This window comes from Haliaeetus leucocephalus, unplaced genomic scaffold, assembly GCF_000737465.1.
Source record: "Haliaeetus leucocephalus isolate CR32 unplaced genomic scaffold, Haliaeetus_leucocephalus-4.0 Scaffold162, whole genome shotgun sequence".
Taxonomy (NCBI): domain Eukaryota; kingdom Metazoa; phylum Chordata; class Aves; order Accipitriformes; family Accipitridae; genus Haliaeetus; species Haliaeetus leucocephalus.
In genome coordinates, this window is record NW_010972598.1 from 9,151,530 (window position 1) to 9,166,971 (window position 15,442).

General features: G+C 42.0%; 1 protein-coding gene across 1 annotated transcript; it reads right to left on the reverse strand.

Annotated features, from left to right (window-relative positions):
- Nucleotides 1-2,829: 2,829 nt before the first annotated feature.
- LOC104828780 (sulfotransferase 6B1-like) lies at nt 2,830-8,507 on the reverse strand. The gene is made up of 7 exons (XM_010562706.1): nt 8,247-8,507; nt 7,063-7,202; nt 6,324-6,413; nt 5,506-5,632; nt 4,606-4,700; nt 3,930-4,086; nt 2,830-2,960 (listed from the first exon to the last, which is right to left on the reverse strand). The coding sequence occupies exons 1-7, from the start codon at nt 8,446-8,448 to the stop codon at nt 2,830-2,832; spliced, it is 942 nt and encodes a 313-aa protein (XP_010561008.1). The 5' UTR covers nt 8,449-8,507.
- Nucleotides 8,508-15,442: the final 6,935 nt, after the last annotated feature.

Genomic DNA, 15,442 nt, shown 5'->3' on the forward strand with positions numbered 1-15,442 from the left:
CCAAAAAAAAAAAAAAACCCACCCACCAAAACCAAAAAAACCCCCCCCCCCCCCCCCGCCCCCACAAAAACACTATAGTGGGAAAACACTATAATAGATATCCAGTGGGTGGTAAATCTCCACCCTCAAAGTTTTGAAAGTATTCTGGACAAAGCCTTGAGCAACAAAACCTAACTTTGAAGGTTAGGTCTTTCCCCTGCTTTGAGCAGGAGGTTGTATTACAATTGACTTCAGAGATGCCTTACAACTTCATGATCCTATGAAGTCTGATGTCACCATAAGCTTTTCTCAGGTATTATTATTGTGTTAAATGATGTCATAAACTTCTGTATTGCAGCATTGTGTACTTGACCTCTTGTCAAGAAAACAACTTGCCTGTTTTAGGATAGCGTGCTAGAATCACATCGTCACACCTCGTTGCAAAGGATTTCAGAGCTTCCAAAGTTTCTGGGCTGCTAAGTGTAGCAGGGTATAAAATACCTCGGTAGGAAAACAGCATGCCTTCTGGGGGAATCTTTTCACTTTGTGAAAAAGAATTTTCCACTGTTTTGATAACCCTATCCCTATTTCTGCTCATGTTTGTATCCCTGTGGAACTCCTTTCAAACAAACAAGATACAGGCAATTCTGTACTCTGTCAACACCTTTTGAAATTACAGGACTGCAGACTGACAATAGTGACATAGAGTCTTTGCTGCAGCTGATACTAGGAACAGGAATCTACTGGGGTAACAACTAATAGCATCTGGAATGTTAAATGAAAGCAAAGAAAGACCTATAAAAGATATTCCCTAAAATATTTTTAATTGGTAAGCAATGCAGTGCAATTTGCAAACTGGACAACCAGCATGTAGTGGACATGTGGACAGTGGATCTCAGCCGAGATTGCTCTTGACTCCACTAATGGATACACATCCAAAGGTGCAACTTCATTCCAGGCAGCGGCTCTATCCTGTAGCCAGTCACTGTAACATCATCACTTCAGGCAGTATGTCCAGAGGTAAGGACAACTACCTCCTAAGCCATACTTCTCATGATTAAACACTCACATTTGAGATTTTTACTTCACCAAATCCTACAGGAGGGTTACTTGCATATGAAGCCCTAATACCTAGGTTCTGCATTAATGCAAATCAAATTCTACCTGTATGACTTCAGCTCTACTTCTCCCTACCAATATCCATAATTTAATCTTCGAATGAAATTGTTCTTGATGGGAGAGTTACTGGTATTCTGGCTGATGCCTTTTTGAAAGATAAAGAGTACTGAGATGGAGAAATAGGTATCTCCACAGGTCACGCCAACAGAGTACATGCAATACAGGAAAGCTGGTGAGGGGCCTGGAGCACAAGTCTTATGAGGATCAGCTGAGGGAACTGGGGTTGTTTAGTCTGGAGAAAAGGAGGCTGAGGGGAGACCTTATCGCTCTCTACAACTACCTGAAAGGGGGTTGTAGTAAGGTGGGGGTTGGTGTCTTCTCCCAAGTAACAAGCAATAGGACAAGAGGAAATGGCCTCAAGTTGCACCAGGGGAGGTTTAGATTGGATATTAAGAAAAATTTCTTCACCAAAAGGGTTGTCAAGCACTGGAACAGGCTGCCCAGGGAAGTGGTGGAGTCACCATCCCTGGAGGTATTTAAAAGACATGTGAATGTGGTGCTTAGGGACATGGTTTAGTGCTGTCCTTGGTAGTGCTAGGTTAACGGTTGGATTTGATGATCTTAAAGGTCTTTTCCAACTTAAATGATTCTATGATTCTATGATTCTATAACTCAGCACTTCTCAGGCCACACCTGGAGTACTGTGTCCAGTTCTGGTCATCACAATTCAAGAAACACACAGACAGACTGGAGGGGGGTCAAAAGGAGGGCCACAAAGATAAGAAGGCTCAGGGAGGACCTCATCACAGAATTCCAGTACTTAAAGGGCAGCTACAAAGAGGACAGAGGCTCTCTGTTCACAAGGAGACACATTGAGAAGGCAACAGGCAATGGGTACAAGTTGCACCAGATTTCATCTCAATATAAGAAATAAATTCTTTACAGTGAGAACAATCATTCACTGGAACAACCTCCCCAGGGATGTGGTAGAGTCCTCATCACTGGAGGTTTTCGAGATGCAATAATCTCATTTAGGCCCCCTTTCCCATGAAAGGTTGGACCAGATGGTCTTTCGAAGTCCCTTTCATCCTGGGCTGTTCTATAATTCTATAAAAGCAATGCCTCTGAGTGGATCTTGCCTGCTAATGCCAACCTGTAATCTGAAATCCATCTTGAAATTCTGCATTCGGAGAGATTAAAATGCCTAAGAATGCTGATCCCCATTCCCTTTCATTGTCCTCCCTCTAGCTTTGATCCAGTTTGTGCTGAAGTCATAGGGAAGACACCCTTTGTCATTAATTAAAGTTGTGTCAGATCCATATTTTTGCTAGTGATCTTTTCTGTGAAGATGTTGCCCGATTTGAAACATTTTTGAAAAAAAAAAGTCTACGTACTAAATAAGAAGTAGTCTAGAAAGACTGTGTTTGGCTAGAAAGAGAAAGGGGGCACTTCCTTCCAGATGGTAGGTACTGAAACAAGGCTGTTAAGTTTATCTGAATATGGCTAGTTGCCATCTTATTCAGCAAATGAGTGTAGCCAAAGCAAGCCAAGATCTCACCTTTAAAACAAAAGCCCACTATTCATCATTGTCACTGTAAAGTCTGCTGCAATGTGATTATTACAGTAATTCTAAGGTTCTTGGATCATTTGATCTAGTTTTCTAGTGTATAGCATTCAGATGATCTCAGAGTGAATTGGAAAACTCTTGCTCTAACCACTTTTCGTGACTCTTCAGGCTTTACAGTACACTTCATACTTTAACTTTCTTCCCAGTTTAGTTCTTCCTATATGTTCTTCAAATGCTTTGTCCATTTTCTCATTCTGATCTTCACTGAAAAGATTCTTCCAGTCACTTACAGCACCTTCAAAGAAGCAAAGAAACTCTTGAAAAACAAGAAATTTTAATTTTTTTTATTCCATAGATCCGTCATTCCTGTTCCATTGTACACTAAATGGAGTTGATCCATTTTTCAAGATAAAACTTCACTCATTTTTTGCACCAATATAACTTGGTGAAGTCAGTGGAGCTACAGATCTGTGAAACTGCTATAACACAGAAGAACGTAATCCTCTTCAGGTGACCATGTCCAAAAAGCAGCCTAAAGTCCTGTTTCCCTGCAGCTCTCTACTCCAGTCAGTTATGACTGACAAGGTGGAAGATCATAAAGGCTTAAGAATCATCTGGCAGGAGGCAGAGCTGGGTTTCTGCTCCTTTGGCAGCTTGAGTTTTTATCCGGTGACTTCTTTAATGTAAAATGCAAACATAGATTCTGGCAGCCAAGTTGGCCCTCCCATGTCTGTCCACCCTACACTACACTGCAAAAGCAGTTCCCTTTTGTTTCCCCTTCTTTACGTACCTGATTCTTGCGTGCTTGGCTTACTTCTGTGAGTGTGAACAGGGGGGTGGCAGTGTCCCTTTCAGGAGATCCTACACTCTCCTAAAAAGTGTGATCGTGCCTCTCGGGCTGAGTTTGGTCCAGTTTTGCCAGCTCAGGTAAGCCTCTAATGGCTGAAGAGTCAGTGATCTTGGCACAGAGATGGAGAGGCGTTCAGACACATGACAGCTCCTCCTTTCTGCCAGTCACCTGTGGGCCTCTCAAATTTGCTCTGTGCGGTTGCTTCTCCTGTGCTGGCTGCAGCCTGCTGCCAGAGCCTTGCTGAGTCTCTTCCTCACCAGTGCTCCTTGACTAGTCTTCTCAAGCATAACAGCGATAACCTGCTTGATACTAATCTGTATTGCTAATATGTGTGCAGAAATGAAGCAAAGGATGGGTGGCCCAAGCTCCTGAGGGTGTGACATTTCTACCTCTGGACCTCTTGGAGATTCCTACCTTTGCGAAAGAGAAGATTGCCAAACGCCCCGTGGGTCTTCTGCGAGTTCTTCTTCATTGACTGGAAGCTGCTTCTCTCTACCACAGTCTGAAGCTCTTTTTCAGTCAGGGAAAACCCAAAGAAAGCAGCTATGTTTTTCACACTCAGGACCGGATTCTGAAAAGAGGAATGTAACACACCACATGACATTTGAACAAATTGCACTGCTTTCGGAGGTGTTTGCACTTCCCTACATCTCTCTGCTGGCTACATATATAGAATATTCATAGAGTTCAGTAGAACTGGAGTGGTACACAGTGCTTCTTTTCTTCATAATTATTTCAGAGGAGATATGAGCTGACTTCCTATAGATCACAGAAGATTGTATGTGATTTACAGTTGAGCAAAATCTACACTGTTGAATATATAAAAGTTCCCACAAAAAAATTCCTGGAGTTTTTGATTTACAGTGGTTTGGGCTTATATCACAGCTAAAGAGAAAACAAGAATGATTTTCACAAACAAAATTTTAGAAAGGTTTTTAAGTTTGAATTTTACCTTTCCTTCCCTTAAAACAAGAATATATCTCATAGAGTATCACACAGTTTGAATACACTACATGAATATAATGTTTAATTTGTTTAGGAACAAACGCTCTTTGAAGTATAAAATATTTGTAACTATTGATAACCTCACCTCTTTTAGCTCTTCATAAGTTATTGTCATAACATTTTCGTCATCAGCATATTTGTTCCATTTGGAAATGTATTCAAAGTAGCATCCCCAGGGCACTAAATAAAACAAAAGAATCCTAAGATGAAGCATAAATGAAGATTAGACAAACTGCTTATGAAATAAACCAATTTTCACTCCTGAAGTTGATCCCTCAGCCATGGGCTTTGCTAATCATGTCTATGCCTGAGTTTACACCCTTCTGTGGGAATTATGGGGTTTTGCTCCAGGCTGTTCTGACACGTGCATATGTCTCAGGCATATGATATGATTTTTTAGTCAGTACAGTAAAACTTGTTAGTATTTCAAGACAGATGTGAGTCCACCAAAGAGCTATCAGTACTCAAACCATCTTGCAGACTCCCCTAATCCAGTTGAAAACCTTGTCTAACCCTCCCTTCTGCTGGCCATGTGATATGCCAGACTGAAGAATTTATGCAATTTTAAACCAGTGGGACTATTTTCTTTCTTTTTTAATGGACTACAATTAGTCCAAATCATTCCTCTGGTCCAATTTGGCGTGTAGGTGCTTAGATGTCTGCGTGGGCACAAGATGGTGGACATTAGAGAAGAGAGGTGAAGGGGATCCAAGAGAGAGATATGGAGGAACTGCTTCTTCCAGAGAAAAACATCAGTTTGTGCAAGTTAAAGCAGTTTGTGGCAGTGCAGTTTTGATAAGGATTTATCCTCAGGCAGTAAGGCAAGTACTGTAAACTTTAGTTCAAATGTCTAACTTTCTGTCCTTAATCTCTGCTTTTGTACTGTGACCCAAAATATCCTAGTGAAACTGCTTTAAAAAGTGCAAGGTTTTTAGACAAGGTCAAGGCACTGAAAAATTGACACAGACAGAAGAATATACTGTACTTTTCTTCGTCATGAAAGCTACAAAGAAATCATCCCAGGTGTCGTAGGAGGGAAGAGGAGACATGGCATTGGAGAAATGGTAAAAAGATGTAGCTACATCTTTTGGATTGCGAATCAGCAACAATATCTAGAAAAAATTAAAATATTTTATTTGTAGAGAAAGACATAATAGATTATAGTATAAAGAAAACAATAATCTACTTTATAATTGCAGTTTGGGGAATTTCTAATATCTTGTATACTACTTGCAAAAGTAGCAATTTTGTTCTAAATTCACAAGGTGAAGCATTTCACTTTGCTTCAGTACCTTGTGAAGATGACTGCCTATAATTATTAAAATATCTTTTACAGATTAATCAAGATTGCCTATAATTATTAAAATATCTTTTACAGATTAATCAAATTAATTATGCAGAATCTAAGAATATTTTGCTCGATACAAGCATCATCCATCATTTAGGCAGTGGGGAAAAATCACAAAAATACAAATTGTCTCTGAAACTTGACACACCGAAGCCCTCACTTGTGACAACACACCATAAAATGCCTCCTGTAGGAAATTGTGTCAAAATACATTTTACTGCTGGAGGATTTGTTCCATCCCTCCATCTTGCTGTGGAGACTGACACAAAGGTGTCAATAAGGATGAACTGAGATTAAGTGACATGAACGGCCACACTTAAACAGGCATGTGAAAATGGCCAGGCTAAACACTTAAGTGTAAGAGTGATTCCGAAAATTGGCAGAAAAGTACTAAATTGGCTTTTAAAAAAATCTGTTGGAGTGTTTGCTTTCAAGACATTAAAATCAGCACTCACCTTGGCTTTATTTTTTAAGATAGACGTGGGAAGATTTTCAGGAAGGAGATGAGTAAAGATAACTCTTCGAGAAGGTAATTTGTTCATTCGCTTTAAGAATGGGAAGGAGGAAAGTGGACAGTTCAGTTAGTACAAGTATTTTCATCAGCCTGCGATAAAATATTGCCTTGCTAAACTTATCAACATATTACGTTTTTGTGAGTGTTATCCTGGGATCTTAGTGGACTCCTCTGAGTAGCTCTAAGCTTCAAAAGCCCCTGAGAATAAGCAATTGGAAGAAGATTATCCATTGCTAATTCTCTTCAATGATAATGAATTTAACATGTTCTGCTAGACAAGGTACCAAATCTAAAGGTAAGAGGCAGACCCTAACTGGGGGTATGTGAAAGCTGAACGATCTCAAGGAGAGAGAGAAGGGGTGAGGAGGAAGAGCTAATAAAAGAGATAAAAGCCGGTATTTCAGTATTTGACCTTTCATGAAACTATTTTTAAACACAAAACACACCATGTTGAATTTCTGCAGTTCTTGTGTACCTAATGAGTATGTGTTCCTCTCAAGCCCTCTGAAGCGTCCATTTATCCCTCAGCATTTGGCAATGCAGACAAGATTCATCCTGACCAGATGCCACATACAGAGAAATGGGAGACTTCTTAGCAAACAGTGGCATATTTCACACACCATAATTTTAGTATTTGAAGTACAAAATTTTAACAACTTTCATACGTATTCTGTGCCCACCTCAAACTTCCCAGTATCTCCAATTTCCAGGTAGGGGAATTCTTCTAGTTCTTCATCATTCATGCTGCTTTCTTTATTCTGTGTTTTCTTTTCAAATATGGCCACCAGATCATTTAAGATTTGACCCACCCAGTTTGTGCCTGAAAGGGGAAAAATAGAGAATTGTTTGTAGAACCTTTAGAATAAACAGAAATGGATTTGCCAGGAAAGCCAAGAGGTAGGTAGTACTACTAGGTGAGTTGCCTGGTCTCCTTTCATGTGGTACAATCACAGCTGACTATCTGGACAAACAACTTCTCAGGGTCCTACCTTTGCTCTTTATAAGGACACATTTCACCTGCTCGAATGGCTCAGTACTTAGTAAATTAACTTATATATTGTAAATTAACTTGTATATTTTAAATTAGCCAATAAAGCAGAAGAACCACTACGATTCAAATAGGAAAACATGCATTAATGTCATATTTTTTAATTGTGACAAATATAAGGGGGATTAGGGTTGTAAACCTGTACCTCAAAACCTCATATATTTTATGTTTTCTGATGTGCTGCACAGGATTACCTTGGGAGGAAAGACAAGTCACAGAACTTCAACAGGGGAGCAGAACTAGATCTGAAAATTGTGCTGTATGTGCTCATTTTCTTTACCAATAGGCAAACATTCTCTAAAGTGACATTTCCTATACACAATTATTATGTTTTTATTCAAAACATTAAAAAGAGCTTGTAGAGAACTCCCATCTCTAGTTTACTATTTCCTGACTTCTGGACACGGGGTTCCTACATCTTTGTCACTACAGTCTTCATAACTGCATTCTGGTGCATAGCATTTCTTCAAAAAGAAAACATGATTAAAAAAGCAAAAACTTCACAATCCTGCCAGCTGTGACTAGCTACTGTAAAACAGTGTGAATCCAATTGCTGGAGGAGAGAAACAGCTACATTAAAATGGATATGAGACGCATCTTTTATGTCTTTTTCTCAGTCATTTGAAATATTCCCTATATAAAATTTTCATAATTAATCTTGTAATGCTTTTTGAGAACCATATCAGTTCTACAAAATTTTGTGACAATTCTAAATACTATTATTTAGTATAATATATAATATTATATATATTTAGTACAAACCTACTTATTTGCCATTGCATAACTTTATTTATGAAGAAAGCAAACTATATTCACCAGATTTAGGGTATCCTGCCAAAATGATATCATCACTTCTGGCTTCAAGGGACTCCATGGCTCTGAATACTTCAGGACTGCAAAAAGTAGCAGGGTAGAGAATCCCCTTGTAAGAAAAAAGCAGCTTGTCGCGATCCATTGTCTTAGCAGCAACCATTGCCTGATCTATGGTATCAGCAAATTTTTTTCTGGACTTCTCCATTCTTCTCTCTCTCACACACACAGGCTCTGTCACACTGAAATGCTATGCAGAAAGAGAGAGCCACAGATTACCTTTTAACAGGGGGTTGGGTTTGCTGTTTTTTTTGACCCTGTGAGCAATAATTTACTACTCTTTCTGAAGCTGTAAAGAAATACGCAACTCCAGTCGAAGACCTTGAGTAATTTGAACCTTTTGAAATCAACAGAAGTTGAACATAGGCAAACAAGAAAAACAAGAAAATGAAATTGCATTCTAGGTTAAAAGGCTTGAGTGGCTTCAAAATACGATGCCAAAAAATCTGTAACTACAGCACAGAGTTCATAAACAAAATATATCAAAATAGAGCAACGTGAATTGCAGGCTGGGGTTTAAATGGCACAATCACATTCCTCATGGCAGTTCTGCTCCTTCCAGTACTTGCTCTGCTGGGATTTTTTTTGTTGTTGTATCACTCATCTTTCTCACCAAACCAGGATCAAATGTATTGGGATTGGGAGAGAAAGTGTTCAGCGCACTAGTGATGGGGCTGTGGACCGTCCCGTGAGGGTGGCCAACTGCTCCCTCCAGCTGGTCCCCAGGAGGGCACGTAGACACACACACTCTCTGGCCATGGTTTGGACTGCAGCACAGAGTTCTGGCTTTCCGGTGCTTGCACGGAAATGACTCATTTATACGTGTTCTTTCCTTAATGAGCTCAATCATTGTTTAACAACTGATCAGTTGTTACTGAGTTGGTAATAATATAACCTCAGCTGCAATGATTAGCACTTATAATGCACTTTAGGTGATGAGCTTCTGACTGCACTGACCTCAGTAGAAAAACTGAAGTTAGGCCCACGCTTAATATTCAAGTCTCTGGCAAGAGGATGGGTCACAAAAAAATAAGAAAATAGTTCCCCCCAAAAATTCATGCCAAGCATCTAAACATTGTTCTTTCTTATCTCTACCTGAACGCTGCCTGTTGGGCACTTGGAGCAACAACTGCATACCTGTATGCTTTTGCCATTTGCTTGCCCTGAAGGATTCATGCCTGGTCCCTGAGACATGCTGCAGTGCTTGACATCATGTTGACATCAGTCAACATCTTGACTACATCTTGACATCAGTTTTGTTCAGTCCATGGAAATCTTTTGCTTTTCCCTTCATCTCCTCTTTTCTGTAAAACTGTGTCAATATAGAAAGACTACCTATGTGCAGGTGTCATCTGAACCAAATAGGCATCATATGACTCCTCCTCGATCCGTCTGTTGAATGAGATCTGTGCCAAAGCACAGCCAGTTGGCACCACCTGCATCACTTCACTGATGTTAGCTAAAAATTGCTGTACCATGAAATAGCACTTTCGCTGATTCTTGAAGTGTAACCAGCCACACTAGCAAAACAAAAAAGCAGCTTGCCTTAATTTTTTTCCTTCATCTTCCCTTGGCATTAAACTGTCATAGACTGAAGCCAAGAAAATGTGTTTAATTGGTATTTTTACCTGCTGGCAAAAAAAAAGTGTTGGGACAGTACACATTCCCTAAGGAACGAAAAAGGGGGAAAATGGTATGTAAGTTATTAATGTATCTCATGCATAGATACATACATAGATATGTATTAATGTGTCTCATAGCATAGTGTTGGAATAGGATGTCCATGATAGAAAGACAGATCATTTCACTCCTACACTTCACTTATCACAGAATAGTCCAAAGAAACCGTGATCGAGAAAATCCAGAGGATTTCCAGTGTATTTTTGCCAGGGAGGGCAGTCAGGCCAATTATTCCTTGGAGGCAAGTTTTATCCTTAGGAACCAAAAAAACCCCAGTATTAGTGGAGAAAAAACAATTAGTAAGACATAAGTCATGAGGAAGGATTTTGATGGGAGTTAAATTTCTTGGCAAAAAAAAAAAGCAGGATCAAGATTTGGTAATGTGAGCCTTTGATACAGCCATCTGGCACGACACCTGAGTAGGGAGATGGGAGGAGTGTACCTTGCACTGTATGTGTTACACAAGAAGACCCTCTGATCCTGCCGAATACTGAACCCAGAGACTGGCAGAAAACATCAGTTGATTTAAAGTTTCTAAGAAGCAGCTTTAAAAACACAGAGATTAAAAACAGATTAAAAGATTTGGTAATCTCCAGATTAACGGTACTTGTTGTTCAAGCCACCACAGTGCCTCTAAAGGTTTCTAACTTCCCATACTTATCAGACCTGGTCTTTCCTGACTGTGGGGCTTTGCAGAAAGAGACTGGTGACCTTTCCTGTGACAGCTACAGGACACTGCCAGCTGACAGCTGCCCAGTGGACTGATCTGCTTACGCAGATCCATTCCCTGTTAAATGAAACAACAAAGCAATACCCTTAAAAGTTGTGCCCTCAGGTGGTAAATGAGAAGAGGTGGGTTTCTCTAACTATCCCTATGGTCTGCGCTAATCTCAGTAAAACTCTGGAGAAGGCTTCCCTAAATTAGTCCTCCAAAATGACCTAGTAAGATTTAAGATGGATCCATTAAGATTGATCCATTCATGAGAGTACCCTAAAATCCCCCTGATCATCCATCTGCAAAAAAAAAACCCTCAGGGGGAGGACATTCCCTGGGATCCTTTGAATGAGTCCATGAAAAGTAGGACTTAAACTAGAATCGGTTCTACAACGGAAATACCATATGCGGCATTTTTCCCTTAGCATGTGCCTGATCATAAGGGAGTCAAAGCCTCCAAACAGAGACCAGGATGTCTTAGGTTATGTGATAAAGCTGGTCTGCACATCCACGAAGGAGCACAGAGAAACAGGGGAGGGGAACCCAAACTATACCCTGCTGAGAATCTCCCAGGCCCATCACAGGAGCCATCAGTTCATCAAAGGCCTCTCCACACCAGCCCAGAGGAGCACAGGAACCCAAGTTGAAGACTGAGACAAAGGGATACCCTGCCCAGGCCCCTTCTAGGGCTGTCCCAGGCAAGCTTCAGTCCCAGTGTCCCGGTGGGAAGATGACCCATCTAGATGATCAGTGCTGGAGCACCTTTTGAAGACTGGCAGAGACTGCTGGCTGGCGCTATAGGCACATTAAGGAATGCAGAGGAAGAGCCTTTCATGATTGCACAGGACTTACTAGGTCAGGAGTACAGGACATGTGTGAGACGACTGCCACAAACCCAGTTGTTTCCCTCCTGCATGACACTATTGTTATCTGCATGACACTATTGTTATTTACTTAAAAATACAGGAAATACTGAAACAGAGATGAAAAATAATTAATCCTCAGTACATGATCCAGGTTCATTTTCTTGACTGCTCTAAAAAACTGTTTCAGCTCGGGTCTAATCTGTTGTAAAATTCTCTAGGATCGTCCTTCATCTTTTGTTTTCCTTCTGAATTGTAAAATCTTCTTTGTGATGGTCACCTTCCCTGACCAGGACAAAACTGGTCACAACATCAGATTAGACCACTATCCCTCGTCTACAGAAGTATACCCAGATCTGTCTTTCTGCTACCCAAAACTTCCCCCATGTCTCTTCTAAACTTTCCTCTCACAGCTTTTCTTCAGCTTCAGCTTTTATGTCTCTGGAGAGTTTCCGCTGTTTTAATCCCCTCTCTGGAACAGGGTAGGAAATAAGCAATTTTCCACAGCTTTCATCATCTCTATTAATGTACTGGCTAGTTGCCGAAGTACAGATGCAAAGGTTAACTGCCCTCTCCCTCCTGTTAATACTCCACTAGGTAGTAAGAAAGAGCATGCCAGTAAATACAGAGAATTTCATGACACACAATGCTGGAGAAATGATCTTTTTACACTAATCTGGAGATGTCAGCTGTATGTTAACAGACTCCTCAAACCATCACCAAAAGAGATTTATTTCCTTGCTTTTTTGTTTAATCTAATCTTTCCCAACCATATTGATGAAATTAAAAAGTTGGAAGTGTCCGACTAGAACTTTGTTACCAAATAAATGTGCAAATGTAGGACTCAGGCCAGTGACCTCAAGAAGTTGCCTGTTGCCTCATTGTGTATCTATACAACCTGACATTAAAAGCAACAGGAAGGAAGGAGCAAAGAAGAATGTCACAAAACACTCACTGATGTTCTGGAGGACTTTCTGATTCTTGCTAATGCACTAAATGTCCTATTTCCTGCAAAATTGTCATTAATTCCATTATGGTCTATGCCCTGAAATAGGCAAAGCTCTGGAGCCTGTGGTACAGAAGTAATTATGTCATACAAACAAAGTGTAATGTGGCAATACAAATGAGGCCAAATATAAAATGCAAATGTAAAGTATGCTAGATAGAGCTGATTAAAGAGGTATCTTGAAACAGGTTATCCAGATGCATTAAAAAACCTAGTCCTGTCACATTCTTTGCAAAAAAAATAATTGCAATTTTAATTTTCAGTATATGAATTTAAATGATATATTCCTATAGGAGCTGGAATTGTGCAGCTTGGGTCTTAAAGTCAAAATTGTGTATTTTCACAGAGAGAAGGTAATTTAATTCCTTGTCTGAAGATCATATTTTAACTGTTTTTTTCACATAACTTCTCAAAGACATTTAGTTTTATTCAAATATTGTGGTATTAGGACTGGGAAGTTGTCGTTGTTTCAGCCCAGCCAGCAACAAAGCACCACGCAGCCGCTTGCTCACTCCCCAACTGCTCCCGCCCCGGCCCCCGGCCACGGTGGGATGAGGAAAAAATCTAAAGGCAGGCTCGTGGGTCGAGGTGAGGACTGGGAGGGATTGCTCCCCACTTATGGTCGCGGGCAAAAGACAGGGTCAACTTGGGGAAGAAACAAAATCAATTTAATTTACTACCAATCCAATCAGAACAAGGATATTAGGAAGTACACCCAGACCTTAGAACCCCTTCCCCCCAGCCCTCCCTCCTTCCCACCTCAGCCCCACTCCGGGTTCTCTCCCCCTCCTCCCCCGGCGGCGCAGGGGAACAGGGGACGGGGCTGGGGTCGGTCCCTCACCCCTTGTCTCTGCCGCTCCTTCCTCCTCAGGGGGAGGAGGACTCCGCACTCGGCCCCTGTTCCACTGCGGGGTCCCTCCCACGGGACACAGTCCTCCACGAACGGCTCCAGCGTGGGTCCTTTCCGTGGGCTGCAGTTCCTCACAAACTTCCCTGGCGTGGGTCCTTTCCGCGGCCCGATCTTCAGTCCCAGCCTGCTCCCCATGCCTTCCCCATGGAGTGGCGGCCATCTTGGGGGGCCTCCGCTCCCCTGCTCCCCTCCATGGGCTGGGGGGGGACAGCCTGCCACCTCACCACCGGCTGCGGGGGCCTCAACCTCCTCCCCTCCTTCCTCACTGACCTCGGTACCCGCAGAGGGGTTCCTCTCACATCCCAATCCCCCCACTCACTGCAGGTTCCCCTCTGAAATCTGTTCTCCCAGAGGTGCTACCACCATCGCTGAGGGGCTCGGCCTGGGCCAGAGACGGGTCCAGCTCGGAGCCGGGGAAGCTTCCAGCAGCTTCTCACAGGAGCCAGCCCTGCGGCCCCCTTCCCTGCTGCCAAAACAAAAACGCCGCACCACACAAACCCATAACAGAAGTCATGCAAAAAGAACTACAGAGTGGTTTTCTCTGATTTTTTTCAAAACATGTTTCCCCATGGATTTTGTTGTGTCCCAGTCATGACACTGTAACTTAATCCTTTAGAAAGTTTAAGGAAGAACTACCACCTAATGACCTGTGGGCTAATTCAGATGCTGACGAGCTGGCTACCAGGCCAAGGTGGGCACGGCCAGTAAGAACCTCTTTACTCTTGGCCCACGATGTACCACTTTCGTTCACCTCCTGCTGCCCTCTGAAGGACTAAGGGGGCTGACTGAGCTCCACCTGGGGTGTTGTGGAGGAGGACAAGGGCTGCAGTGTGTGCTGCTGGAAGCGAAGTTGGGACAGGGGAGGAGGACATAGGACTTCGTATCCATACCCTCCTACCCTCATAAGGTATGGAGATGAGGGTCCAGAAGAGATGCGTTGATGTAAGGGAATAAAGAGGGAAACAATAATTAGAGCATCTCTTCCCTAGAAGTACCCAGTGCACAACTATCTATGGGCAGTTTAGCCAGACTGAAGATTAATGGTAGCTAGTGCAGGAGCAAGAGTTAAAAGCTCAGACACCACTGGGTGCGAAGTGGTTTTCTGCTGCTTCTAGGGTAAACTGAGCAGCATAGCTGTTTCTGGTAGCATCACCTCTAACAAACCCTGAGAAACACAAGATGGGTCCATGCAGAGCTTCTCCAGATGTCTGTGCTGCATTTCCTAGTGCTCTGGGCGCAGTGCTGGACCCAGGCTGGCTCCAGTGTTTGTGCTGCACTGAGCCTTAGCAAACAATTTTTCTTAGAAGAAGCACGTGAAGACCCAAGCGCAGACACACCTAACCACTTCCTCAGGGACCCAGCTGATGCCAAACAGGCAATTCAAGTCCTGCAAGACATAGGTGAACGAAGCCACTGTATCAGTATTGGGCTTCCCAGTATGTCTTCTGGTAGCCATATAATCAGACTTTCTCAGTCTGAACACATATCTCATAATTGCTAGTCTGTCCTCCCCTGCTTCATGCAGCATCTCAGCATTTACACATGAGAAAATTCCTGCATTGCCTTTTATTCCCGAGCAAACCCAGTGCTCATGAATAAGGAACAATTTCTGCAAAGATATATGTGCCAGACTAGCTGCTCAGCTCTTGGCCTGCCTCCCAGGAGTGCTCTGCTACTTTCTACTGAGGGAGTCTACTAAAGAGCTTTCACCATGGGGCAAATGTCAAGTGCTCACCATAAAGTTTCTCCCTATCCTCCTTTTTCCATGTTCTACCATTTTCTTCCCCTCCTGATACATTAAAAGAAAAAAAAAAAAAACAAAACCAAAACAAACCACACTTTTTTTTTATCCCCTCATGATTTTTTCTTGTTTTCATATGGTCAGCAGGTTTGATTCATTTTGCCAATCAATTTTTTTGAGTTCCAGCAGGACTGCTTGGCTTTCATCTTCCCTAACTAGATTCTATT

Coding starts and splice junctions, on each gene's coding strand:
- LOC104828780 (XM_010562706.1), bottom strand. CDS start 8,448: ATGGAGAAGTCCAGAAAAAAATTTGCTGATACCATAGATCAGGCAATG. Junction 6,414..7,062: donor GAGATACTGGGAAGTTTGAG/GTGGGCACAGAA, acceptor CCATTCTTAAAG/CGAATGAACAAATTACCTTC. Junction 4,701..5,505: donor AGCTTTCATGACGAAGAAAA/GTACAGTATATT, acceptor TGTTTTATTTAG/TGCCCTGGGGATGCTACTTT.